Genomic DNA, 27856 nt, shown 5'->3' on the forward strand with positions numbered 1-27856 from the left:
AGGAAGGCTCCCAGAGACTTGGGAGGTTGAGGCAGGAGGATCACAAATTTGAGGCTAGCCTAATCAACTTAGTGAGACCCTGTCTCCAAATAAAAAATAAAAAGTGTTGGGCGTGTGGCTAAGTGGTTAAACACCCCTGGGTTTAATCCCCAGGACTGAAAAAAATTAAGGAACACCCCATAGAAACCCTACTCAACTCAAGTAGTGCAGTTCTGTAGGGGTAAGGGACAGATAGTTTAAATAGCTATTCTCTTTCTCCCTCTCCACCCCTGCCACCTTGGTACCAGGGATTGAATCCAGACATGCTTAGCCACTGAGCCACATCCCCAGCCCTTTTTATTTTTTATATGGAGACAGGGTTTCCCTGAGTTGCTTAGGGCCTCGTTAAGTTGCTGAGGCTGGCTTTGAACTCACAATCCTCCTGCCTCAGCCTCTTGAGCTTCTGGGATTATAGGTCTGTGCCACCATGCCTGGCTTTATTTTTTTCTTTTCATTGGTTTGCTGGCAAGCTTAGCAATCAACTCTCTCTAAAAAAAAAAAAAAAAAAAAAGAAAGAAAGAAAACCTCAATTTGTAACATTTTGTAAATCTCTTAACATGACCAAAGTCACATAGCCAACATGATGTCACCAAACAAGGAGTTGGGAAAAGATGCCCAGTAGTGCATCACTGTATAAAATCTCCACCACACAGATATCTCACACATAAATAACTTCAGGGGTGTGATTAATAATAAAATAATTGAGAAGTGGTGAGTTTTGAGTGTTTATTACATTGATATATTTTGATATAAAATATTCAGTTGTGGGTTATACAATTTAATTTTTCATAATGACTGTTTAATAACTGATTTGCAGAATTCTGGAAAATTCAATCCGTCCTTGCAAGACTCATAGTGAGGGTGGTTCCAGCACACCACTGCTTCTCCCGCTCTCTGCTTCCCGCTCCGTCCTCTGCTGCGTTTCTCTACCTTCTCTTTCTCTTCCTTCTCCTCCTCCTTCATGGCTTTCCTGGCATTCTGTGTGGATGGGAGAGATGGGGAACATGGAAAAGATCCTGCTGCAGACACTGCTGTTCTCTGAGCCAGGAGCCATAAGGTGTTAAAGAAAGAGGAGGGAGAAATGCAGATTTGGCTACTGCAGGACACTGCTGGTGTGTGTGTGTGTGTGTGTGTGTGTGTGTGTGTGTGGTGGGGGGTGAGGTGGGGATTTTTTGCAACCAGATCACGAGGCTGTCTAATGCTGAAGACTGCTGTTTAGACACAGGAGACCACAGGTTCTATGTGGCCTCAGGGCCTCCGAGTGCTCCTACCTGGAAGAGAGGGAGGGAGACTAGGAGAAGCGGCCGACGGGTAGCCGGGGCAGGCAGAAGTAGGCACTGGGGAAGAGGCTCAGGTTGATGGGGTTGCCATCCAGCCGGATGTCTTCCAGTTGCCTGCGGATGTGTCTGTGCTCCCCAGGGTCACAGAAGGCATCTCTCGGCAGGGTCTCTATCATGTTATTCTGGAAAGAACGCACAGCAGCCGAGCACCCTCCTAGAGGCCTGGGCCCCGGGCAGCACTGAAGATCCACCAGCCTTTCCCACCAGCCCTGTCTTTCCTGTGCACTCGGGGAAGCCGAGGCACCAGAGCCCAGAGCACATGAGGGGTGAGAAGAGGACACCAAGCAGGGAGAGAGGTGAGAGAGATGAAGTGGGATGAAGGATGAGAGGGAGAAGGAAGAAAGGAGGCCGTGATCGGAAGAGAAGAAGAGAAACAGAAGGAAAAGCAGGCGGATGAGGCGAGATACAGATGCGGAGGAAAGGAAGCGTCTTCCAAGGAAGAAATGGAGAACATCAAACGGGAGCCATGGACCATCATCTAGATGAGAGCATGTCTCCCACACAACCCTGTTACCCAGGCCTTGTGGGGCTCTCTGCCCCGTTACCTGCTGTCCACCCTCCCCATGGCTGAGGCTTCTCACCTGCAGGTGGAGCGAGCGCAGGCTCAGAGGCAAAGGCCAGGGGATGGAATCCAGCAGGTTGTCTGCCAGGTAGAGAAACTGCAGCTTCTCCAGCGCCTGCAGGGGCACAGAGAGCATGGGAGGCTGGTGGGTCCCTTAGGGCTCTGGCAGGGAGGAGGTTCCCCATGAGGCCAGGGCCGGGGAGCCCATTCCACTCACTCAGGGCTCACCGAGCCTCAGCTATGTGCTGGGCCCTGTAGTGGGTGCTTTGTGGGGGCAGCTTGGCTCTGTAAGGGCCTTACACACACTAACTCTACCTATCCAGGTGCTGCTGCTTTTGAGGTGCAGGCAGCTAGAGGCAAGGTAGGGGCTGTTAGTGACAGCTGGGAGGAGTGGGGGATGGACAGGGATAGGGTAGAAGGGAGGACCAGGGGACATTTCAGCTCAGCCTCAACTTCTCTGCCATCAGAATGGATTTTTCCCTCCAGTGAAAAGTCTCCCCATGCCAACCCTGGAGCAGATGCATGGAACTCGCTCAGGAGATAGAGCAGCAGAACGAAAACCCAAGGCACGTCCAGACCAACGGTGAGCGAGTGCGAGAGCCCCGTCAGAATCAGGTAGGCTAATGAGAGAAGGATGCGGGTAGAGATAAGCCTTTCGGGGCTCAGAGAGCAATGAGGAATAATAGCTGCCGTTCATGGAGCATCTGCTATCTCATCAGTCTTCCCGGGCTCTGTGTAAATGCTGTTTTACTTAATCCTGCGGCCACAACGTCAAGTAGGTGTTATCACCCTCATTTTGCAGATGAGGAAGCAAGATCAGAGAGGTGAGGTGACTCACCCATGAGCCCAGGTCCCTCTGGTTCCAAAGCCCCTGCCTTCCCCTGGACTGAGGAAACAGCCCAAGTCAAGGCAAAGAAGTCCTCCTACTCTGAACACAGGCTGTTTCTTAGCTCGGAAGGCACAGCAAGGGAGCTCTGTGATCACGGGACCCCAGCTCTTGGCTTTGAGACGGGAAGGCTGCGGCCCGAACATGCACAGGAGGAGGGTTCTGCTTTCCACTGCAGCAGAGCTATTGGCACTGTGTTCTGCACCTCAGCCCCCAGGACCACTGCACCCGGAAGACTGAGGGCAAAGGTGTTTGGGAGAGGAGAGAGAGCAGGCATGTCCGTGCCTGCACCATTTCAAAACGGCAGCTGCCTTGACTTACTGGATGCTTCTTTCCTCCTCCTCCCCCACTCCTCCTTCTCCTCTTCTCCTCTCCTCCTCCTCCTCTCTTTCTCCTTCTCCTTTCCTCCTCCTCCTCCTCCTCTCTTTCTCCTTCTCCTTCTCCTTCCCCTCCTCCTCCTCCCCCCTCCTCTTCTCTCCTCCTCCTCCTCCTCTTTTTCTCCTTCTCCTCCTCTTTTTCTCCTTCTCATCTCCTTCTCCTTCTCCTTCTCCTCCTCCTCCCCTGCCCTCCTCCTCCTCCTCCTCCTCCTCTCCTTCTCCTTCTCCTTCTTCTTCTTTTAGTACAGGGGTTGAACCCAGGGTACTCTACCACTGAGTTACCTCCCCAGCACTTTTTATTTTGTATTTCAAGACAGGATCTAATTGAGTTACTCAGGTTAGCCTCAAACTTGAGACTTTCTGTCTCAGCCTCCTGAGCTGCTGGAATTACAGGTGAGCACCAATGCACCTGTCTATTTGATGCATCTAAACAGCCAGAAGAGCCTACCATAGCCATGCATTGCTGAACCACTGGGAGACGCAGCATTAGGTGATTCTGTGATTATACGAGCACCATGGAGTATACTTACATGAACTAAAAAGGCTACAGTGTCACTAGGTGAGATCATCTTAGAAGTTCACCATCCTATATGTGGCCTGGTGTTGATGACTGTACTTAAGAGAGACAGATAGACGCTGAAAGTGAGTCCAAATGAAGAAGAAAAGACTGAAGAATGAGTAATAGGCTTTTGAAGGCCATTTCTAATGATTCTGCCAGCATACTTAGAGGCGGTCAGTCTTGTCCACACTCTGCTTCACTACTTCAGTGGAACTGCACCCTCCATTCTTCCTAGCCCTGTCCCAGGGGGCCATATTTTTTAAAATTTTTATTTGTTGTTTTTTAGATATACATGAAAATAGTATATATTTTGACATATTATACATACATGGAATATAACTTCCCATTCTTGTGGTTGTCCATGATATGGAGTTTCACAGGTTGTGTATTCATATAGGAACATAGGAAAGTTATATCTGATTCATTCCACTGTCTTTCCTATTCCCATCCCCCCTCCCTTCCCTTCATTCCCCTTTGTCTATCCAATGATCTTCTTTCCCTCCCCACCCTCCCTTGTTTTGGGTTAGCATCTGCACATCAGAGAGAACATTAGGCCTTTGGTTTTTTGGGACTGGCTTATTTCAACTTAGCATGATATTCTCTAGTTCCATCCATTTACCAGCAAATACCATAATTTCATTCTTCTTTATGGTTGAGTAATATTCCATTGTGTATATATACCACATTTTATTTATCCAATCATCTGTCGAAGGGCACCTAGGTTGGTTTTATACCTTGGCTATTGTGAATTGAGTTGCTATAAACACTGATGTGGGTGTGTCACTGTAGTATGCTGATTTTAAATTCTTTGGATATATACTGAGAAATGGGATAACTGGGTCAAATGGTGGTTCCATTCCAAGTTTTCTAAGAAATCTCCATACTGCTTTCCAGAGGGGCTGCACCAATTTGCAGTCCCACCAGCAATGTATGAGTGAGCCTTTTCCCCACATCCTTGCCAACATTTATTTTTACTTGTGTCGGGGTGCCCGGGACCCCTGGCCCTAGGTGTGGCTAAGATGGCGCCTGGCAGTGAGCCAGAGCAGTTAACTTTTGCACAAACAACTGACATTATTTTGAGGAAGTTCCAGGGATTGGTTGAGTTCCCTCGTGGACAGTGCATGATCACTGCATGTCTGCATTTTACTGCCTGTATCTGTTCATGCTCTCCCCTCGTGCTCTAATGCTGATTGGTTACGGTAATGCATATATTGGAGTGTAAGTTCCTCGAAAGGGAGAACAAAGAAAGAGAACAAAGAAAGAACTGAGAGGATGGGGGTGCGCGCAATAAAAAGGCTGAAAAGAACCAGGTGTCGTGTCTCTCTGCGGGCGGGGAGCGCGATATACTTGTATTCTTGATAATTGCAGGGGGCCATATTTGCATCCTATAACTTAGCCCTTCCCACCAAAACTAGACAGCCAAGGACCCATCGGATTGAGTCTCTTGAGAGCTTGATGATAGACAATGATTTGTCACTTGGCGATGGGTTTGGGAGGGTGGAATGACACACAGGAGTTAGGGTTAGAGTTAGCACTTTTGCAAGTCAAAGCCATAGGTATTTGGAGAGGTCTGGAGTTTCTGGGAGCAGATCGTGGGAGTGTGCTGAGGATGCTGGTGGGTAGAGGCGAAAGGAGATGATGCAGAGCAAGAAGCCCAGACCGAGACATGTGCCCCTCAGAGGAACAGGGAGAGTCACTGACCTTGGTTTCTGGTCCTCCATTCTCAGTAACAGGCTCGTGAGGCCTGTCAGTACTGAGTTTCCCATTCCAGGAAGCTCTTGGAATGGCCTGCTATAAAACATCCTTTTCTTGAGTCAGAATTCGTTTCTTCCAACCCAAAGAACAAACAGAAAAGGATGAAAACTAAGCATGGATTTGTAGACCCCAAAACACCCTGGAGGGCACCAAGCTCGGTGTGAGTGGGGGCAGATGGTGTGTGGTGGTCTGAGGCCCCGACTCACCCTGAAGGCCTCAGGCTGTATCCCTGAGCTCCGGAGCCGATTCAGGCGGACATCCAGGAACTTGATGCCACTGGGCAGCATGGGCAGAGCCACCAGCTGGTTCTCTGGGAGGATCAGATCCTGCAGGGCAGGCAGCAAGTGGAGGGCGTCATTATCAATGGAGGAGATGAAGTTGCTGGAGAGGTCGATCCTTTTCAGTTTTGCTGAGGGACATTGGGAGAGAACAGAGAAAGATACTGGACGCATTATCTTTCCTTGCTTCCTACTGGATGTGCCTGGTTATCCTGCTCCATCCATCTCAGGATAAGAGAATTCTAACCAGCTCTCACCCTGCAGCAGGTCCAAACTAGAGTCTGAAGGACCCCTTGGAAAAGCCCTGGGATTCCTCAGTACCTTTCCCTGGATTCTGGGCTGCCCGCTTTGGGACCCTACTGGAAGAGACCTCCAGCTAGCCCAGGAACCCCTGGACCACCTACACTCAGTAGTTCTCACTACAGGCGCTGAAGGCTGGAAAGGCTGTGGGTGGTCGGCAGTGGAAACCGGAGCAGAGCCCAGGTCTCCTATCCCAGGTAGGACATGAGACAGAACAGCCAACAGCATCAGTAGGTACAGGAGGAGCTGGTCCAGAGGCCAGCAGAGTGACCCGTTTGGGGCAACCTGAAAATGTTGGCTTCATCCTACCTCCCCGTCCCCACTTCCCAGATCTTCAGGGAGAGCAAATGAGAACAGATCACTTCCACCACTTGAACTCTTCAAGGAACGGAGTTAGAAGGACTTGGGGGATGGTTTCCTTTGACAACTGGAGAGACTGAGGACTAATAGGGAAAGGCTAACACAGGTGGGGGCTAACCGTGTCTGGTCACTGTTCATGTGACCAAATGCAAGGAAAAGGACCCTGGTGGTCCCCTCTGCCTGGCCCCCTCTCCTCTTTTCTCAGGGCATTACATACTCAGCCCTTGGAAGTCTGCAGTCCTGATACGGCTGATACGGTTGAAGCGGGCGTACAAGTAGGTGGTCATCCGGGGAAGAGGAGGAATGTTCTGTAGGTCAATGTCATCACAGTACACAGAAGAACCGAGGCACACGCAGACCAGGCAGGTGGGCAGGTCTGGCCCAGGTGGAAGACAGAACAAAGGGAGACCCCTGATCAGACTCCCTTCGGCCTCTGAAGCCAATGGCTCTTGCCCCAGGGAGTATCTGAGCCATGGACATCTGTGTCCTCTTGATGGCCTGTGGGTTGCTGTCTAGAACCAATTGGCATGATGCACCCAGATTGTACTGATGCCTACTCTCAGCCCATCACTCAGGCCTCAACCTAAGAGAATCAGGTTCACCCTTAGTTACTACTCAGTACTTTCACCAGACCTGGTCCTTTGTAGGTGTTCCTGGGTCTATGTGAGCATTTCCAGGATATCTAGTGGCCTTTTTTCCCATATGTCTCCTGTCTGGTCCCAACAGGAACAGTAAAGATGAAATAAAGCCAGAATCAAGTGGAATAGCCAGTGGTTGCTGGGTCTACCAGCTGTCTTTGGGAGGAAGAGCTGGACATGTTCTCCGCAGCTCCGAGAAGCACAATAAGGCCCAGATGGGGTGGACAGTGCCTGCTTAGCACCCATCTCCCCTTCTTACGGCAGCAGCCTCCCAATTTTCTATCGGGAAACAACCCTCCCCTATTCTTAGTCCATGACCCCATTTCTTCATCCAGCACTCATGGGACTAAGGCCAGTCCATCCAACTCAGACTGGCTTTAAAACGTTGGGAAGACTGTATTGGCTCACACGATGGAACAGTATAGGAGGTTGTGTCACTTGCTTTTATAAGACAGAGATTTCTGTGAGGCCAGGATTAGCTCGACTCAAGGCAGCACTATGGTAGCAGGAACAGCCCCAAGATGAAGCAGCAGTTCCCAGCCAGCGGTGACCAGCAGGACTGATAAAGCAGGGGCCCCAGGGCCCTTCTTATCCCAAGGCCTTAAGTGACAGGTCCAGAGAAGGCCCTTTACAATCTCTGCAAGGTCATGGATCCTGACCAAAGGCCTCTGACTGATGTCCCAGTCCCCCAGGAGCACCCGGGGAAACACCCTAAGAGGAGAAAAGGGATGCTGCGTGCAAGCAGGTCCAAAAATGAGCTGCTTCCTTCCTCTGCCCCAGTTTCTGATCCCCAGCCGAGTACTAAGCCCTCACCGCCTACCATGCCAGCATCCCAGGCTCCAGGAAGGCTCTGGGGAGGGAAAGAGGACTGGCTACTGAGGAGATGAATGCGAAGCTGAAAGCAGTGTGACTGCTTCATTTGCCCCCATGCCAAGGGACAGCCACAAAGTTATTTATTCTTCTCTCCAGGCTTTTAATTGCCTCTGATCTAATCACCACTCAACCTGTTCCCCGAGTGATGCTGTTAACTGAGGTGTGGTGGCTTTGCTGGGGCATAGGCAGCTCTTGCGTTGCTTTGCTTGGGAGCCAGCCTCTTCCTCCCCTCGCTCCCTGTTTTTATGGCAGCTATCTCTCCTCCTCTCCCTGACATTAGGCACCAGGCTTGACACTCCATCCCCACTCCTGACCACACTCTACGTGGGTACCACCTGGTGCTGGGTCATGGCTGCTGGACCTTGGACCTATGGATAAGATAACCATTTGACTGTGCACTTACCAAGGCTGGTTGGGGAGCCCAGTGGGCCTGGCAAAGTAGGCTTGGTCATCGCGGGGTTTGACAAGGGTGTCCTTGGAGCCACAATGCTCTGGGTGGGACTAATCCTGGTTGGAGGTACCAAGCTGGTCTCCTTAACCTGGAGACATAGCACACAGCACACAATAGGCTGGCTTTTGGCCCACAAAGGACTCAACTTTGGGTTTTAGAAACCTCAGTGACCCATCTCAAACTTGCAAAGAGTCACTGTGATTGAGGACAGAGGGACAGCACAAAGAATGAGCAAGGAAGAGATCTTAAAGAGCATCAGACCACATCTTCACTAGATAGATGAGGAAACAGAGGCCCAGAGAGGGGAGGGACTTGGATCAGGGAGCCTGTTGGTGCCAAGCTAGCACCTGGATCCCCAATTCCCTCAGTTGGTGCTCCTCCACACTACCCGGCTCACACCCGCCACAGTGGAGGCTTCAAACTGGAGAACTGTCTAAGAAAAGAGATGAGGGTGGTATTTCCTTTTGTGGGGGGCGGCTATGAGGACTTTGCTGACCCTCGCCCCAATGAAGATATGCTGTCACACTTGACAGCCTGGGGAGGGATGTATGACTTTGGGAGGGTGGGATCCTATCAATTTGCACAAATAGACTACTTGGAGGTTTGTGTCCTCTTTCTTAGTACCATGTAAGCAACAACGTCCTCAGGAGGGTCAAGAATTTGCCTCTTACAGAGAGTAGGAGGCTTGAGAAGCCTGCATCGTGGGGCTGGTGGAGAGGGGCCAGGGGCCTGGTCTTGAAGGGCATGCAGCCAGTCTGTTGTGTCCCTCACCTCAGCCAGCTGGTCCCCGTAGTCTGCCAGCTCCTCGTAGTTGCTCAGGTCAATGACCTCCCCGTAGTCATCCAGGCTCCCCAGGTAGCTCCCCGCATGCGGCTGGGCGACAGCATGGCTTTCCCCGTGGCCCCGCTCTTCTCCCCTCCTCCTCTCCTTCGGGAGAGAAGCCGGCCCTGCCTCCTGCAGCACCAAGGCCAGCAGGCTCAGCAACCACACGGGGAGCCTCATGAGAGCCTGGGGCGGGCGTGGGGGAGAAGTGGCTGAATCACTCCGGCACCCACCTGGGGAGGGGGCAAGTGTGGGAATGGCTTGCGAACTTGCTCCCCTTCCCAGCATGCATCACGCACGCTTACTCGCACCTTCGCCCCCCTCGAGCTCCCTGAGGGCTGGGCTGTGCCGGGGCACCCCGGCACCCCCTCCACGCACCAACACTGGTGTCATCTCATACAGCACATGCAGACACCCACGTAGTCCTGCTTCACCAGCACAGACACGCTCACGAAAGCCCTTTGTCCCTGCGCCCCCCTGCACACCCGGCACACGCTTCTGCATCTGTGCAGATATTCTCTCTTAACCACGCACTCGAAACATAACTGTTAGTCACTAGATTTAGGGAAACCTCCATCTCAAGGAGTCTTTGTGTGTGTGTATGTGTGTGTGTGTGTGTGTGTGTGTGTGTGTGTGAGAGAGAGAGAGAGAGAGAGAGAGAGAGAGAGAGAGAGAGAGGGAGAGAATTACTCATTCATGCATTCACTCAACAAATATGTATGGGGTACTCGTTAAGTTCCAGACCCTGGACTTGCTTCTGGGGGTACAGAAAGGAACATGGCGTGGCCCTTCTCAGGAACACCTCATCTATTTGGAGACATGGACTTACAAGCTGATATGCAATGTAAAGAATGTTAGTTCATAAAATAGATGGAGAGATGCACCTTTTTGCAAACATGTTTCTAGAAACCAGAGAGTTCTTTGTGTGTTGTGAGAGGGTGTCCACATCCAGAAAGTTCCTTGGATAGCTATACATCTGTGTATGTGTGAGTGCATTTCACGTGAGTATGAATGCTCACTCATTTAGCTCACCCACGTTGTACAGGCGGGCAGAGAGATGTGTGTGGTGTGGCCGTGGAAGCATCCATGTAGAGTGGATACGCAGACATGGGAGGTGTGTGACTGATCACATGGCCCTCCCCAAAGCCCCTGCACACATTTCTAGTAGACCCTCCTCCTCAATTTCAGCTGGGTAAAGGGGGTAAGCCCCTAGAAGCAGCAAAGGGGGACACTTCACCTCACTTCCCATAACTCACTCCAAACCAAACTCCATGAATTTTAGACAAATTCCTAAGGCAGAGTTTGCTGCCCAACGAGAAGCCTCCTCCAACTTCTCTGGCCAGGGGCCTGGACTCCCTCCATCCTCCCTGCCCCAGTCCCAGCCCCAGCTCTTTCCCCTCATCAGCACACCTGTGGCCCTGAGGCCTCCAACCTTGAACCTTACCCTTTAGATGCCCTTTGGTTCCAAATGGAGCCCTACAGCGTCCAGAGAGAGGGACTCTGATGGAAAGGTTGACGGCGGTGGGGCAAGCTGGGCAGGACAAGCAGGCAGGCAGGCATGTGTCCAATCAGGCTTCTCATTCTTTCTGATGTCCTGCTGTTTCCCCTCCTCCTTCCTCAGGGGGTCCCCAATTCCATTCCTTTGCTTGATGAAGGAAATTCTTCCTCTCTCTCCCTTTGCCAGTTTTGCCACCCACCCCTTTTCTCTTTCTGTTAGTATCCGCTACCTCTCTTTCTGGCCCACCTTCCTGATAAGGCCAGGTATTTGAGGGGCAGGCAGTGCCCACCCTGAAATGAAGAGGCCTCACCCCTTAGAGTCTGAACTTTCTGCGAAGGATGGATTGAGGGTACTTGGAGGGCTGGAACTTGTCTTCCCAGTTTTTTTCCTCCAGCCAAAGAGTGATGAGGATTGGCTTCATAGATGGAATCCAAAGATAAAAAGAGGCTGAGCTGAGGAATGCCAACCAGCCCCAACACCCACAGTCCCTAAAAGGAACCATATTGAACAAAATCACCAGTGGGAGGGTCTGGGCCTGCGTGATGCAAAGAGATGGTGAAGAGGGGGTGGGGAAGGATTTGAAAGCCAACTTAAAGTTCACAGATGATGATCAGGAGGAGGATGCAGAAAATTCTTTAAAACTTCTAGGAGGAAAGGACATGGAACCAGAAGACTCCTCCAACTCCATGAACAGGAGTTGGGCTTGGGCTCCAGAAGGGACTTACTGATCATGAACACTGAAGACACCACATAGGGGCCTCTGGGGCCGGCTGGGGGTACATCCTCCCCTCAAAGATATACTTATGAAGAGAAATTCTTCTTTTCTTGGTGCCTTAGGCAGGCAGTGGGTGGGAATGGCTAAAATGTTTGATTCTGCTCGTGCCTGTTACCTCTGCCAGGTTCTTCAGGGATGTTCTCTGCTCCCTCTTCCCTCCCACTGGCTCATCCTTTATTCCAGCTACAAGGCCCTCTAAAGATTTGAGTCTAATTCCTGTAGTGTACAGATGAGGAAGCCAAGGCTCAGAGGAGGGAGGTGACTTGCCCAAGATCACTCAAAGCCACATCCAGCACCTAGATTTCCTGAGTCTCACCCCAGAGTTTCCCTTGCTTTATAGGACTTCATCTTTTCAACCTCATTCCAGGAAGCCCTGAGCCAATGTGCCTCTGGGCACTCAGAACAGATGGTCTTGGCAGAACTCGTCTCTGCCCGGGTCTAACAGGTGAAGGGGCAAACCTAATAGCCGGCCCAAGAGGGCAGCTCCTGGTGTGGGAGGGGAACTTCCCTCAACCCAAGAAGCTGGGCACCTGAGAAATTGCATGTTCCTGTGCCTCTGGCACTCCCCACCCTGGAGCGACCTCATCAAGGGCTCTCCTGGATGGAGGGAGGTATAGTCCTGGAGCCAGAAGGGCTCCCAGAAAGCAGATGGCACATTTGGCGGGCTATGCTCCTCGGTTTTCTCTCCACAGCCAGGCCAGAGAACCTCTGGCCCCATGTTCGGTCCTGGAGCATCCCCTCTCTGGTCCCACGCTTTTTATTCCTGCAAACGCTACTGTTCGTTCATTCCCCCCGCCACCTGCTCCTTCCCTCCTTCCTCCCTCTCCACTCTCTGGGTGACACATCCCTGCAGGTCTCGGCGCCCTCTGCCTTGCGAAGGGTCCTCCTCCACGCGCTCTCCAACCTCACAGCCAGCCTTGCGACCGCGCATGCGCCGGCTCGCTCCCGCGCGCCCCCGCGCGCTCCGCTGGGAGTCACCTTCTGATGCAGGCTCTCTCCCAACTTCTGTTCTCGCTTTTGCAAGCTCGCAGTTACACATTCGTTCCCATGGATTTCAGGGAGTGGCCGTGGACGTGTATGTGTGACCTGTGTGGGAAATGGCTAAGCCGCGTGCTGTTCCAGGCGCTCAGCTCCCGGAGAGCCTGGCAAAGCGGGCGGGTGGTCGGGGGAGGCGTCCTTATCTTAATCTCTCATTAGCAGAGGCACAAGGCAGGTTGATGGAACGGAAGTGGCAGGCGGTGTGGACAGAAGCCTGGCCAGCTGACCCTGTTGCTGCCCCTGTTCTGGGCAGGGAGAGAGGTGGGGATGGAAAGTTCAGGAACCCTCCTGCTTTTTGGATGACAGGGTCTGTTCCCTGCTGGGGATTGGTAGCCACACAACTTTAGGGCAGGAACACAATTCTTTCCTTTTCCTCAGACCCCCTCCACTTTTCCCAGGGTGGACACGGCTCCTTTCCTACCCTCTGCTCCCTGACTTGGCCCTTTCAGACACGTGCTTTCTTTACCTTTTCCCATCTGGCAAAATTCGATTTGTCCCTAAGAGCCAGCTTAAATGATAGGAGCCTCTCTCCAGTTTCCCCCAAGCAGAGGCAAGGGTCCCCTCCTCCCTGCTGTTTGTATACAGCATGACTCCTAACACTTCAGGCAGAAATCCAATTCATGGAATTTCCCCCCTTTACCAAGTTATGAATTCCTCAAGGGCATGGGGTCTGTATTGCCCAACCTGAATTCTTAACTGGGAACCTGACCTGTAGTTGATGCCCCCTGAGCACTTGTCAAGTTGACCTGAAGCAGGTGTTTAGCAGGCAGGGTGAGGGCTTATTTAGCAGTTTTCTCCTACAGAAGGTGGTATGAACTGGGATGCTGGTAAGTCACTCTTACCATTTGGCTAGAGCCAAATTCCTTCTAAAGAGGAGCCAGGGCACCCTCTTCTTGCCCTTTATGAACTCCTGCATGGCCTATAGACCATTTCAAATGATTTGGTCCTTTATTCTCTGCCCTCAAAATGGTTTTTCCGTTGTTCACGTGCACATTACATTTGCCCAATTCATCCATAAGCTTGATCAGAAGGGGCAACCGTTTTGTCTTTCTGCAGCTGCCTTAAAACTGAGCCTGGGAGACCCTTGACAATTTAGTGTCTGTGGGTCAAAAGAACCTGGGGCTTTGAATTCAGATGTAGCTGTTTGATTTCTGGTCTTACTTTAGGAATAATTTTTCTTGAGGGTTATGAGTTCTGAGGAAATTCTCTGAGAAGAAGCTTTGAGATAACTGTCCCAGGAGTTTCTTAAGAATATGATCTTTTCTTCACCCGTTATTTCGAAGCAAGTAAGAGGTGTGTAGGGGAGGTGTCAGGGGATAGGTTGTCAGATGACTTTAAGGTATTATTTTTGACCTGTTCACATTGTCAAGTTCAAGCAGGTTATTTTTCATATTACTTTATTTCCTCTGCTGTAAAGCGTGTTGAAATGTGAAACTTGTTTCACAAAGTTAACATGGTCTTCAAGAGGGAATAGAGATATATGTGCAGAGCACACATACGTACCTACGTACACACCTGTTTATGTAGATGCCAACAGCACTGAGGGATGAACTTGGGTAAGGAGGAGGGGCTTTCTAAACCCAAAGGCAACCTGCACATTGGGTGTGCTTGGCCGGGGTGGGGGTAACCTATGGTGCCAATTGAAGTCTAAGCCCTGTGGTGTTCAGCTGCAGAGAGCAACACAGGGAGCAGATGGATTCTAGATGGGGCAGTGGAATGATGATGATCGTGTGGCTGCTAAAACAAAATAGTTCAGGTTTGCAGGACTAGGCTCCCCCTGGGGAGTCACAGGAGCACACTCCCCCGAGGGCCTCACCAAAGGGCTGAGGTTGCGAGGTGTGAACAGGTCAGAAGGGGGCTTATCCAGGCCATAGCACCAGGTTGCTTACAGCCATAATAATATGTTGACTTTCAGCAGGAGCCTTGGAGAAACCAGCTGCAGCTAGAAGAGGAAGCTGAATGGGAGCAGGGGAAGGAGGCAGGGATGGGATGGGCCTAGAAGGAGCAAAAGAGAAAGGTGAATGAGAGTATAATAGAAATTCCTTGATGTTAGGGACTCAGCTTAATACAACTTCTTGAATATCTCTGGAGCTTTCCTCGTCCTAACTTGAGGGTGGGCACTGTGTCTTACTCATTTCCAGAACATCCTCCTCTCCAAATTCCCTACCAGCATACACACTCAGGACTATGGAGGGGCAGATCCCCCTAAAGGAAGTGAGGGGGGAAGATGAAGGCGAGGCAACCCAGGTTCCACTTGGAGACCTGCTGAGCTGTTCACCTGGGCCAGATAAGGAGAACAGAGAATCCTCTCAGCAGGGATAATCCAGATAGGGAATAAATTACTGCAAGGAAAGGGATAAAAGGTAGGACTTGTCCTGCATTAGGGTGTGCTTGAGAATGCAGAGTCGCAGATTTGGCACATGAGAACAGAGAGCTCAGAGGAGCCTCTTACCCACCACCTGCGTTTATGGATGTGGGAGCTGAGAGCAAATGGATCTGGCAAGGTCAAGGTCAAACTGTATCCTCATCTGGGGTCTCCAAGCTTTCCCATTTATACCATTCACTATTGGAATGAGCCTAGACCTCTGCACCTTTGTGCCCTTTGGACTCTAGAGGAGAGAGACACTGTGCACATCACCCATGGCTCTTCCAAGCTGGAATCCTACACCAACTTCTTAACCTTGGAACATCACCCCAGGGAGAGGGTGAGCCAGCTGTGACCTTCAGCAGCCACCAGGTGTCACTGATGTGTCTGTCTTAGAAATGGGGGCTAGTTTCCAATGTGGAAGAGGCTTCTGAGAGATTCCAGATGCTCCGCCCCTTCTTCCTTGTTTCTTAAGAACCGCCTGCTTGGGGGTGGAAGTGACTGGACTGATCGCGCACGCACTAACACAGAACAGATGGCGGGGTGGGGCGGTGCCTTATGACCTTCCACTGTGAACACTGTGTTCCCCAGGGCCTCGGGACATATGTTGAAGTTGGGCGAAGGGGGCCCACAGGGTCCGTCTACACTCACACGGGCCAACCCTCAGGCCCTGACCCCCGGCCCTCTCCCTCTAGCTAATTCCCAGTTCTTGGATCCACTCTTCTCCTTGGCTGTTCCTATCTGAGGCCCAGTCAGGAGAGTGTGTACTGGGTTTGTCCTGGAAAAGGAGGAGTAGTTTCCAACTGTCCCGGTGCAGAGACATCCAGATGCAGGCCCCTTTGGGAACCCTAACCCTCCGCCCCATCTTGGGCATTCCCTCATACTTCCTTCCTGGATAACGTGGCTGGCAGAGAGCAGTGCGATATCTGATGCTGGGAACAGCAGATGGTGGAAGAGCAGTTTTGGAAGAAGGGATCCTTGAATGTGGAGACCTGGATTTCTCAGCCTCTTTGAGGCAAGATGGCGAAATCTCCAGCGGGACCCTCTGAAGCTCACCTCTGGGCTTCCCAAATCATCTTCTTGTCTCACTTGACCAGGACCAAAGTCAGATGTCAATCCACCGCCCAGCCTGAGCCAGAATGGATGGGTGGAGGAGGGAGGAGGATATGTGAAGTCTTTAGACATACATCTGCGTTTCTGGAGCAGAGGGAGACCACAGAAGGCCAGAAGTTTGGGTGTGTGTGTGCAGGGGGTGCCTTTGAACTGGGTGGGACCAAATCAAGCCCTGGAAAGTCTTGCTCCAGAGCTGTAGCACGGCATATGGCATTTCCCATCCTCAGAAAGGGGAGAGGTAAGAGCCAGGGCTGGGAGCAAGGCAGGGCGACAGAGAAAAATGGTGGGCACAGGCGCCTGGGCCACCAGCCTTCAAGTGCGATCAGAGGAGGTCCAGCCCAGGGCAAGGTCTAGATGACCACCGACTGCAGGAGGCGGAAGCACATCATGAGGTCCAGCGGGATGGGGGGCTTCAAGAAGTTCCCATCCAGCCGCAGGTAGCGCAGGTGGGGCACGTTCTCTAGGTCTGAGGAGAAGTCGTGGAAGGCCACGAGGTTGTTGGGGCAGATCTGCGTCCCATTGATTTCTATGGAGAAAGAAGGGGAGAAGTCAGCAGCAGGGTGGGTGGGAGGCAAAGAGGAGAAAGGACTCTAGAATTCCCTCTGGAACTAGCTGACGTTGGGAATGTGTGGCCATGGATGGGTCACCCTAAGCTCCAGGCTGTTTACTCATTTGTAAAATGACTAAAGTTGGAAATAATCAATAATTGTTATTGAAGTCACCCTGGAGAATTGGATGTTGGGATATCTGACCCATTGCATCCTGGGGTGTTAAATTGGAAGGGGTCCTTAGATCCCTGTGATCAGGTTTCCGCCTTAGAAAGATCACCTAGCTAAGCGTGGAGGAGCAGTCGAAGGAGGGAAGATCCGAAGTCACAGGGACGTGAGAATTACTCTGGAGTTTATCCGGTGGGTTGGATGTGAACTATGAGGAGGAATGGAAGTTGGTCATGTTGACAGAAGTAGGGATGACAGGAAGAGAACAGGGAGCTGGGCAGGGGATGAGCCCATTGATTCTCAAGTGTCCATGGCCTGAGATTCCATTTTCTCCTTTGCCTCTTGTGAGACAGATGAGGCATGTCATCTTCTAAATAAGGTTCTTTTTTCTCCCTAAGCCTGGCCTCGCTTGTCGTCTGTGGAGGTGGAGGAGGAGAGAGAGGGAACAGTCATCTCTGTTGTTGTCTTCTCTTCCTCTCCTGTTTCTCCTCCTTCATGGTTGAGGTAGTAGAGGAGCCCTGACCCAGGTGAATTTTCCCATATGGGCTTTGTGACTTTGGGCCTTATTATTCTGACACTTGTTCCCCGTTGTGTAAAATGGTGAGGGCGGTGCCTTCCCTGAACATCAATGAGGGAATGTTTACGATGTCATTTTGCTAAATGTACAGGTGGCAGCAGTATGATAATTGTTGGAAACATAATCGTGGTGGCACATGCCTGTAATCCCAGCAGCTTAGGAGGCTGGGGCAGAAGGATTACAAGTTCAAAGCCAGCCTTAGAAGCAAGGCCCTAAGCAACTCATCAAGACCCTGTTTCTAAATAAAATATAAAAAAGGGCTGGGGGTGTGGCTCAGAGGTTGAGAGCCCCTGAGTTCAATCCCTGGTACAAAATAAATAAATAAATAAAGAACGAAAAGAAAACCTAATTGTCATGCTGAGCCAGGTCCCACTATCCACATTCTGTTAGTGACATAGGAGTCAGACTGGGTGGGGGCAAGCACTTGCAGTGGAGGGCACGATTTTTCTGACTTCAACCTCAGTAGTCTGAGATAACCCTCAGCAACATGTTCTCCCATAGTCTTGTAGAGACCTGTCACCATCTATTAACTTAAGTGTCCTTGCTCTCTATATGCTTAACCTATACAGCTTTCTGGGGGTAATGTGTTCCACTTTAATTGCTACCTGCAGGGTAAAAATAGATAGTTTTTGTATTTTCCTGAATTTGTTTCTTGTAAGATAACAAACAAACACCTTCTCCACTTCTTATAATTATCCCAGATAAATGAACAGGTCTGTTCTGTCCATTTGTTCCAAGATCATAGAAGCTTAAATTCTCTCTTTTTGGATTGGAAACCAAGAATCCCCTAATATTTTTCTAGGTTTCCCTTTCTTTTTCCTTGATTCTCTTCACCCTTCATTCCTTCTATGACTGTGGCCAGATGCTTCTTCATTTCTGAAGCTTTCTGCTCAGATCTGGCGTTCTGATTGAAGCAAAATTAAGGTTCTCAGCCTCCTGTCCTAGGCTGCAATGAGCTGAGGACCCTGTAATACAGCTTAGGCAAACTCTCCCTCCAAGGTATAACTAGTCGTGTGCAACTAAACGTTGCAAACTTCCAGACAAATTCAGAAAGCATACAGGCATTTTTTTTTCCATCTAGATGCCACATTTATCAGTTGTATATGCTGAAAAAAATCACTGCCTCTCTGGGGACATTTTACAGACTCTTCAAAACTGAGGCCCCACACACAGGCCCAGGACATTTCAGGGTGAGAGTTCAATATTTCTATTCTGTTTTCAGGAGAATGTCCAGGGATATAATCTATGTCTACCCTATTAATAGCTCCAGATGCCAAAGAAGCTGATGCTGATGAGAAGAGATGGAGGAAGAAAACCTATTACCCTCCAAGCATGGCATTTTGTAACTTCTTCCATATTTAACTATTAAGTCCTCCTCTCAACCTTGTGCTAGAAGGTATTATTTCCATTCTCTTTTTACAGATGAGGAGACTTCCTGGAAGGGTCAGATATCTTTTCAAGGTCACACACATGTAGCAAGTGGTAGGGCCAAGAGCTCAAGTGGATGCTTTTTTTTCCCCTCCAGTGCTAGGGCTCAAACCCACAGTGTCCTGATGCTAGGCAAGTGCTCTACCCCTAGGCCACAGCCCTCCCAGAGGATGCTATTTGTACCCCCTGCTCTGAGGCTCCTGAGAAAGGATGTTGCGTCCCCACCCTCCCTGGCCCTGGCCACCCCACTCACTCTCTATGCTGTTGTTGTTGAGGTACAGGTGCTCCAGCTTGTTGTTGATGGCGGGCACATTGCTGATCTTGTTGTGTGACAGATGGAGCACAAGCAGATTGGAGATATTGAAGGAGTTCTTGGGGAGCCCCCGGTCCGACAGCCTGTTGTAGTTCAGCCGGATGAAGGCGAGGTTGGGGAAGCCCTTGAAGTACCCATTAGGGATGGTCTCGATCTTGTTGCTATCCAGGTAGAGCTGGTGAATGGCTGAGGGGACCTTGGGTGGCATTTTTCTCAGGATGTTGTGGGCCAGGTTGAGCTGCATGAGGTTCTTGAGTCCCTGGAAGGTGTCGGGCTTGAAGACTCCGTCACTCAGCCTGTTGTGCTGCAGATCCAAGAGCAGCAGGTTTTCCAGCTTGCTGAAGACGCCAGGGGGGATTCTGGAGATGTGGTTCTGGCTTAGCCTCAGCTGTTCCAGGTTCCGCGGCAGGGCCGAGGGCACCTCTTCCAGCTGGTTCTTCTCCATGTAGAGGAACACCAGGCTGGGGAGTTTCTCCAGCACCCTCTGGTCTATCTTGCGAATTCGGTTATTGTCCAGGTTGATCCACCTCAGGCCTGTGGCGTTCTTGAAGGACTCCAGAGGGAGCTCAGAGATGAAGTTGTTCTGGAGATAGAGGTAATGGATGCGGGATGGGATGACAGGGACCTTGCGCAGGTTGCGACTATCACAGTAGAGGGCCGATGGGAAATCCGGGGGGCAGTAGCATTCCCGGGGACAGTCAGGGAAGACAGATGGAGGGCCCGGAGGCAGTGGGGGAGGCAGGTCTGTGGGCTCTGCTGGCTCATGGGGCTGAGGAAAGCTTGGGGTGGGCCGGGGCCGGGGCCGGGGCCTGGGCCTGGACCCGGTCCCGGGTCTTGGTCGTCTTGTTGACTGGCCTTGGGCCCCTGAGGCCAAGATGAGGAGAAGTGGGAGGAGCCAGCAGAGGGATGACCTCATGATCCAGGTGATGCACCTGCAGAGAGGAGACAGGTGATCGATTAGCCTGCAGGGCTTCAGGAATAGATGCCTTGACTCTGGCCAGAGTCAGCCAGGACTGGCTCCAAGGGAGATGGGACAGAGCTCAGGGACCTGTAGAGCAGGTGAGGATAAAGAGGGCTCCAGGTTCTGGATTCTCCACCCAGCAGCATTGGAGAGGATGGGCCATCCTGGGAGAAAGCACACTGAGCCGAGTCAGGAGGTGGAGGAACCCCTTCACCTCTCTGGTCCTGCATCTCTCCGTTTGTGGCATGAGAAAACCATCCCTGCCTTTATAAGAGGCATGTTAGGGTGTATGACCCTGGAGTCCTGGGTTGTTACATCTGGAAGGGTCCTTAGAGATCCTGAATCACAGGGGTTTTCAAACTGTCCTCTACTTCTGTAGAATCCCCTGGATTGAGGGGACTGAGGCAATGGTCCTGGGTACTCGGCCCTCTCCTGTGCCAACTTAAGCAACTCATTTTTTAAAAAAAATCTGTTGTATATATTGAGGTTTAGCCAAAACATTCATTTGAGAAAAAAAAAAAGAAAAAATTTTATTGCCAAAAATGGTTCAAATCCACTAAGAACCCACTGCTTACAAGAAATGAGTCTGAAGGAAACAGTGGCTTGTTAAGGCCAGGAAGTCACATCACAGACAACTGAGTACAAAAATCCAAGTCTTCTGCCTTCCAGAGTAGAGCTCATGGGATGAAGGAAAGTGCTCAGACTCCCCGTGTCCACCCATGCTCCCCCATACTCTGGGCCTCCCCTCTCCTCGCCCACTGCACTTGGCTCAGAGAATGCCGATCTTTGCCAGCATAAGCCATGCCAGGAATTTCTCCCCAGATGAGGAGGCTCCTGGGAAAATAAACAGGAAAGAAATAGAAAGGCACAGGGAAAAACACTTTTTCCTTTGACCTGGTATTTCTGCTCCCTGTATCTTTGGAGTTGGCAGTATTGAGGTAAGATATCAAGAAGAACCTGTTGTCTTCAGTGACATTGGAATAGGAAGCCAAAGGATCTTTTGAACTTGCCTTTCCATTGGCCTTGATGACACCTTAGATAGGGCCATGTGGCTGGGGTTGGATGAACCCAGGGAAATATCAGCTGACCCTGGGCTGTGGACCGAGAGTGGCAGCTCCCACAGACTTCCTGCCCTGGCCTGGGCTGGGCAGGGTCCAGGAGGGGTGCCCTGTGCCTTCCCTTTCCTGGACTATGCCTCCTCTTCTACCTGCTCTGGTCTCCAGCAAGGTCCCCTTCCCACACAGTTTCAGCCAGAACTCCTGTACTTTTTGCCCAATTGTGGTGGTCCGGTCCCTGTCCTGGGCCCTGGGACACCGGGGGGATGCAGGCTTCTTGGGGTTCTGTGAGGTAGAGTGGGCTGGAGTGTGTACCCTGACTGCATCTGGACCCTGTCTATGATCACTGCCTCCGATCCAGGCCCCCTCCCTCTCCCACCTTCTCTTTGAGCCCATATCAGCTTAGATTCTCTCCTTGCTTGACCAGGGACCATCTGCAGGCTTTGATCAAAGGACACAGCAGGAGTCCCTCACCAGCTGCCAAGACCTGGGCCAGACGCTTGGGAAGCTGAGTGGGACGAGACACAGGAAAGAAGGCAGAACTCAGCCTGGGATGTGGGGCAGGGGGCTCCCCACAGCTTTCACTCATGTGCACACACACCCCCTTGACCCCAGCCGCACGCTCTTGCACACCTACATGCACGGTCTCCCCACTCCATCCTACACACAGAAGCAGACCTGCACTCTCATGTGCATGCAGGTGTGGGAAGCAAGGGGGAAGGAGGCGGGCTTCTCCCAGGGGGTCTCAGGCCATTTTCCCCTGGGCCTCTAGCCCCAGGGGCCTTGCAGTGCGGTTCCCGATTTCACCTGCAGTGGAGGCGTGGCAGTCTGGCGACCCACTGAAAGGACTGAAGAAATAAGACATCCATTGTGGAACCTTACACTTGAGCCTTGCTGCTGGACTCCACATCACTTCTATTTGTTGAATTATGAATTAACAGTTTATAAGGCCTATAATTTTCTGGAAAATAGCACACAATCGTATTACATATAAATTAAGGGGGATAGTTCAAGCACTAATATTCTAAACACAAACATTTTTAAAAGCTCCAATCTTTGGACCTTGATTTTTTTTCTCCTTCTTTGTGAATTTCTTTGTATTTGAATCACCCAGAAGTCTGGAAGTTTGCCAGAAATAAATCTCTCCCGCTGTGAGAAACCCGGCTCCACAGGCCAAGTCTAGTAGTGGCTGAGGTTCCTTATTCCCCCTTCATCGCCACTGTCACCAAAGCACATATGAAGTGCCCCAAAGCAAATAATGCTTGCAGAGCTTCCAGGAAAAGCCTGCTCTGTGACTTGGGAGTGACTTGGGAGCTGGCCTCTGCTGGGGTGTGTTTTCAGTGTCACAGAGCCTGGACAGTCATTGTCAGGGTGACACGAATGGGAAGGTCAGTCACAATTATGCCCGGCAGGGCCGCCACATCCCCATGGCCAGTGCCAGACCCTTGGAGAACAGTCGTATCTTCCCACTAGTCCCTTTGACCCTTTCGAATTCCAGAATTCGGGACTAGCCAAGCCCCTCCCAGCTCCTACAGGAGGCTCTCTAGGCAATACACCCTGGGGCAAGGGGCGCCAGCATGTTTCCAGGGAAACTGGATCAGTCCTACCCTCCTCCCTAAGCCCCAGGCTGAATCAGGCCCATCCCGTGGCCTGAGCAACAAGGAAATAGTGCTCCTTTCTCAGGTCTTTCTTGGGCCCAGCGCCCTGCAGAGCCGGGCTGGGAGGCTGCTGCTTTGGCAGCACAGCAGTTCTCTGGGCGACTTTCTGTGATATCCTAGGTCTCTAAAACCAAACCCAAGGCAACCTGGAGGTACCTAGAATCCAAGGGGAGTCATAGTCCCTCCCACAAAGCCCCAAACCCACTACCGTCTGCTCTTGCCTTCCAGAAACTTCTGTCCAATCATAGGCTCCCTTAGGGTGGGGTGTGTATGTGTGTTTAAAATTTCTCATGCCTTTGCAAGCACACCTCCCACCCCACCCCCCACTTTCTGTCCGTCAATGACCGCTTGTTAGACACCTACAAGGACCTGCTTCATGCAGCCCGTTCTCCAGCACTGGCTCTCACGGAGGGGAAGAGCATTGCTTTGTCCAACCCTAAATTCACTCTCTACGTTTAGGAACATTTCCTAAGAGCGTTAAAACTCAAATGTCAGTTCCAACTATGTAAATCTGGACTCACAACCTGGCTCCTGACTCTTCCCTGGGCGCCAGCCTCCTCATCTGTGTGAGGATTAAATGAGATCACACCTTCAAAGGCATGCTATCGAGGGTAAAAAATCTCTGTAAATGGCAGGACTTATTCATTTACTTATTTATTTACAAAAGAGCAGGTTCTCCAGGGAGACTCCTTGCTCTTGAAAGTGAGATATTCCTCTTTCCTATCTATCACATTCATTTAGGTTAGAACCTGGGACTGGTGCAGTGCTTTGGCTTAGGACAAGGTTGGGCTGAGGCTCAGGGGCTTGTCAAGTCCGTCAGAGCTGGTTTAATGACAGCTGGCTTTGTGTGGAGAGGTCAAGGTTGTCTACCAGGTCTAGGAAGGGTTAGTTTCATTTTTATTCCATACAATGGACTGGCATTCTTGCAACAAATTTCCTGTCTAGTTGGTCTAGTTGGTCACCTGTAAGCGTCCTCAAGGCTTACACAGACAGCTACCCTGTCCCAGAGACAGGCCTACGGACATCAGGATGCCCCACTCCCCAAGCCCCCAATTTGAATGCACTCTACCACTGAGCTGCACACTTAGTCACGACTCTTCTTCCCCTTCTTTTACTTTTAAACCCAGACTTCTGGAAGCCATCCTGTAGCCCAGAGGGCAACTGGAAGCAGGGAGAATCAGGCGTCTCTGCTCACTCATTCATAGAGAAATGAGACAGGTGCACTCAGCCAGTCTGAGGTCCCCTGAAGACTGGCATGTCCTCTTCTGAGCCTCAATTTCCTTATCTGTAAAATGGGGATAACAAAACCTTCTCTCTCCCAACGTTCCTCATGCGGTTGTTAGAAGCCAGAGTGATAAGCAACTTTCAAATGTGCTGCAAATCAAAGAGTGCTAAAAATAAATATAATACTACTATGGAAAGACCATCTGTCTCCCCAGTGTCTGCCACAAGGCAAAGTGTAAACAGAGTCAAGTTTTTATGGCCTCAGGCAACTAGTCCAGAAGAGCAAATTTTCCCTTCTGAGGGATGGGGAAGAAACGAGAGTAAGAAGGCTCTTCTCCTCTGACCGCCGGTTGCACACCATGGTCTCCTCTCTGCTCCCACCCAGGTTTTCTTTTTCTTGGTGTAGTATTGAGGATGGGATACTGAGGATGAGCTTACCAGTGTATGCTGGGCAAGCAGTCTACCTCTGAGCTACCGCCCCAGTCCTTTGATGTTGAGACAGGGTCTCACTAAATTACCCAGCCTGGCTTCAAATTTATAATCCTCCTGCTCAGCCTGGTAAGTAGCTAGGATTACAGGTGTACACCACCAGGTCTGGCTCCACCTCAGCATCTCCAGCCTCTTAAGAAAGGCAAGAATCATCTGTCCCATGACTTCAGTAGTTATAGATTTGGGTTGCAACCAGATCTGCAACTGTTTTGCTGAGTACCCTTAGGCAAACCTCAGTTTCCTCATCTATAAAATGGGCATATAGACACTTTTGTGTGTGTGTGTGTGCTGGAAATCAAATCCAGGTCCTTGTACATGCTAGGCAGGTACTCTACCCTCAGCCAAATATTTTTTGGATTATTTTGAGAGTTAAATGAGTTAATATGGCAAAGTAAGTGACTCAGTGAATGTTAGGGGATATTGGTAATATTTCAAGGTAATGGGGCTTTTCTCCTTTAACCTCGTTCAAGGGCAGCCTCACCCACAGCTTGAAGGCAGGGTTATTCCTTATATTGTAGATATTGGGTTTTCCATACAGAGCAACTTCTCCTTTGTGACTCTGAAGATCCCACTTAGGACTCAGAATCAACAGTTTGGAGAGATCCTAAGAACCCCCTGGCCACCTGGGAAATGCTCACTCTGTCCCCTGGTTTGCTAACCTAGCCTCGCACTTCCTGCAGCTGGTGAGAGGATGCTGGGTAGCGAAGGTGGAGTCCCCTTCCTCTGCTGGCTGCAGAGCTCCACGGGGGGCCGGGACTTCTCCCAACCTTTCACACCTGACTTTTTTGTCCTTCTGGCCTCGAGATGCTTCTCTCTCATGCTCAATAAACAGGCTACCCTCCAGGGAAGTGAAGAGGAGCAAAGAACTTATCATTAGGTCCGAGCTCTGAGAGAGCCCATCAGAACAGACAGCTGTCGTGCAAGGGGAGAGGACATCTAAAAGGGTGGGGGTTAGTAGATAAGAGGAAACAGGAGCTCTCTGGAGCTATCTTGAGGGAACCATCTTTCTGGAATGTTCCTTTGTGATATGGATGCTTGGGCTTGCAAGGAGGATGGGGAGAGCCACACACTGGAGACAGTCCCTATTCCCTCCAGTGCTCACTCTTCCTCTCCAAAGAAGGGAGGGACACTCTGGAGCTCCTTTTCCAGGCAACCACACAGCCTGCTGCTCAGCGAGCACTGGAGAAGCCCTAGGTTCATACATGGCAGAAGGTCCCTCTCAGTCCTCCGTTTCTCAAGCCCTGGCCAACCATTAGGATCCCGGATGTATAAGAACAAGTATGGATTCCTGGGCCTCCATTCAGTCTGCTGAAGTGACTGTCCACACACCATGTTCTTAGTAAACCGTCCTCACAGCCATGGTTGCCCTACCCCTGTCGGTTTGGAGATCAGCTGGACCTGGGAATCCTGCTCCAGCCCACGCCCTGCCTGCCATGGGACCCCCGCTCCTCACCCTGTCACTGGAGCATGGTGGGTTTCGGGGATGGAGAAGGGTCCCCAGTTTTCCCCCTCCCAGGCTGCTTAAGGAACTACTGTCTTTTTTTCCCTCTACCACAAGGACCCCTTGCAACCTCAATGCTCGTGATAATTTTGGAATGGTTTTAAGGAGAGGTTTTTTTTTTTTTTTTTTTTTTTTTTTTTTTTTTTTTTTCTGCCTGCAAAGAGGTGTGTGTGGGGGGACTGTCCTAGATTTAGGGATTAGGACCTCTAAGACTCGCAGGCTGGCTGGGAGTGGTGGCACATGCCTGTAATCCCAGCGGCTCCGGAGGCTGAGGCAGGAGGATCGCAATTTCGAAGCCAGTCTCAGCAATTTAGCAAGGCCCTGAGCAACTTAGTGAGAATCTATCTCTAAATTAAAAAAAATAAAATAGAAGGGACAGGGGATGTGGCTCAGTGGTTAAGCATCCCTGGCTTCAGTCCCTGGTACAAAAAAAAAAAAAGACTTGCAGGCAGCGTTGCTTTCTTTTCTTTCTTTCCAAAAGCCAAGTGGTTTGGACCCAGAAGACAGAAATTCGGACTGCTGAGCAGATCTGTGCTGGTTGGAAGGCCACTTCTCTCTCCCTCCTACCCAATTAAGCTCAATAGAACCAAGAGATCCTTCCAGCTTCTGTCTCCCTCATCTCCTCCCTGCTCGGCCTAGACTCAGGACACATGATTTTCTTTTGGCTCTGCCATCTCAGTGGGAAGACACACTTTCTCTTTGGTCTTGCAGCTGGAGAGGCATGTGAGAGGGTGAGAGACAAGACGCAGAGAATGTGTGTGTGCGTGTGCCTTCTACAAAGTGTGATAACACATGAAAGGTGCGGAGAAGTGGGTTTAGTGTCCAGTTTCTATGGCAACACCTGCTCTGTTGAAATTCTGTGTGCGACATAGCTCTCTGTGTTACAGCAAACATCTGTACCAAGAAAGTTTCACTTTAGCAGCTGTGAATATGGGGGTATAGAAGGATGGAGAGAAGAAGAGGAAGGGGCGAGGGAAGAAATGGCGGAGACTGCATCTGAGCTCTTGGGAGAGGAGAGAAAGGTGGAGGAAGGAGGCAGGGAAGGAGGCAGTGGGGGGCAGAGGCTAGATCAATAAGCGAGACTAGACAGGGCAGGAGGAAACTGGCTGGGAGAAGGAGACTTCAGATCTCCTGGCCCTCTCCCAGCCGGGCTTACCTGCACACACCTGCTGTCCTCAGCTCTGGGTCGGGTGGTCCTCCTCTTCCTCCCCACCCTTCGGTGGAGCTGTGGCAGCAGAGAGCCAGCTAGAAGTTCTGATCTCCCAGTGGTGCGTGCTGACTTTTCTTCCACCAGATCCTACTGGGGTGGGGAGGTTAGGTTAGGGGGAGGGAGGGGCAGATCGCAGGGAGGGAGAGGAGGGAGGGAGGAGAGGAGAGAGGGAGGGAGCTTGAGAAAGGAGGAATGACAACAATAAAGTCTTTATTTGGCAGCCAAAACTCCAAAGACTTCATCCACACACCATGCCCGCTAACGGACTTGCTTTTAATAATGTTTCCTTCTGCTGCTGCTGCTTCTGGGGAGGACTGTTTGACCCATGTTTGGAAAATGCACCAAATTAACAGAGGCACAGGCTTGGGGAGAAGTCTGTAGGCCCGGCAGGTCCAGCACCGGCCTGTTGAATGCCTCCTAACAAGTGCCTTGCTTTGATGCAGGTCTCTCCCTGGTGCTAGATTCCTAGCCCAGTGAGGGAGCTGGGATGCTTCTTCTGAGCAGTGGCTGTTCTTCCCTAAAGCACCTTCTCCAGGAGGTTGGGAAAAGAGTGGAGTCTCAGCACGCAGTGAGCTGGCATAGGAGAGCACTTTGGTTTGGCTGCCAGAGGGCTGGTCTGAAGACCAGAGAGGGAAAAGTCTGGCCAGGGCCACACAGCAAAGTTAGAACTAAATTCAGATCTGATGTAAGACCTA

General features: G+C 50.9%; 2 protein-coding genes across 3 annotated transcripts; both read right to left on the reverse strand.

Annotated features, from left to right (window-relative positions):
- Positions 1–828: 828 nt before the first annotated feature.
- Optc (opticin) lies at positions 829–9420 on the reverse strand. The gene is made up of 7 exons (XM_047521531.1): positions 9190–9420; positions 8371–8506; positions 6674–6832; positions 5725–5927; positions 1961–2056; positions 1311–1501; positions 829–1017 (listed from the first exon to the last, which is right to left on the reverse strand). The coding sequence occupies exons 1-6, from the start codon at positions 9418–9420 to the stop codon at positions 1331–1333; spliced, it is 996 nt and encodes a 331-aa protein (XP_047377487.1). The 3' UTR covers positions 829–1017; positions 1311–1330.
- Positions 9421–13937: 4517 nt separating this feature from the next.
- On the reverse strand, positions 13938–27251 carry Prelp (proline and arginine rich end leucine rich repeat protein). Of its 2 annotated transcripts, none has more exons than XM_047521776.1 (3): positions 27108–27251; positions 19004–19995; positions 13938–16555 (listed from the first exon to the last, which is right to left on the reverse strand). In XM_047521776.1, exons 2-3 carry the CDS (start codon positions 19977–19979, stop codon positions 16380–16382), a joined length of 1152 nt encoding a protein of 383 aa, XP_047377732.1. In that variant the 5' UTR covers positions 19980–19995; positions 27108–27251; the 3' UTR covers positions 13938–16379. The 2 variants fall into 2 exon arrangements, with proteins under 2 accessions (XP_047377732.1, XP_047377733.1); XM_047521777.1 differs by having other exon boundaries at positions 27118–27245.
- Between the last annotated feature and the right edge of the window lie 605 nt (positions 27252–27856).

This window comes from Sciurus carolinensis, chromosome 12 (assembly GCF_902686445.1).
Source record: "Sciurus carolinensis chromosome 12, mSciCar1.2, whole genome shotgun sequence".
Taxonomy (NCBI): domain Eukaryota; kingdom Metazoa; phylum Chordata; class Mammalia; order Rodentia; family Sciuridae; genus Sciurus; species Sciurus carolinensis.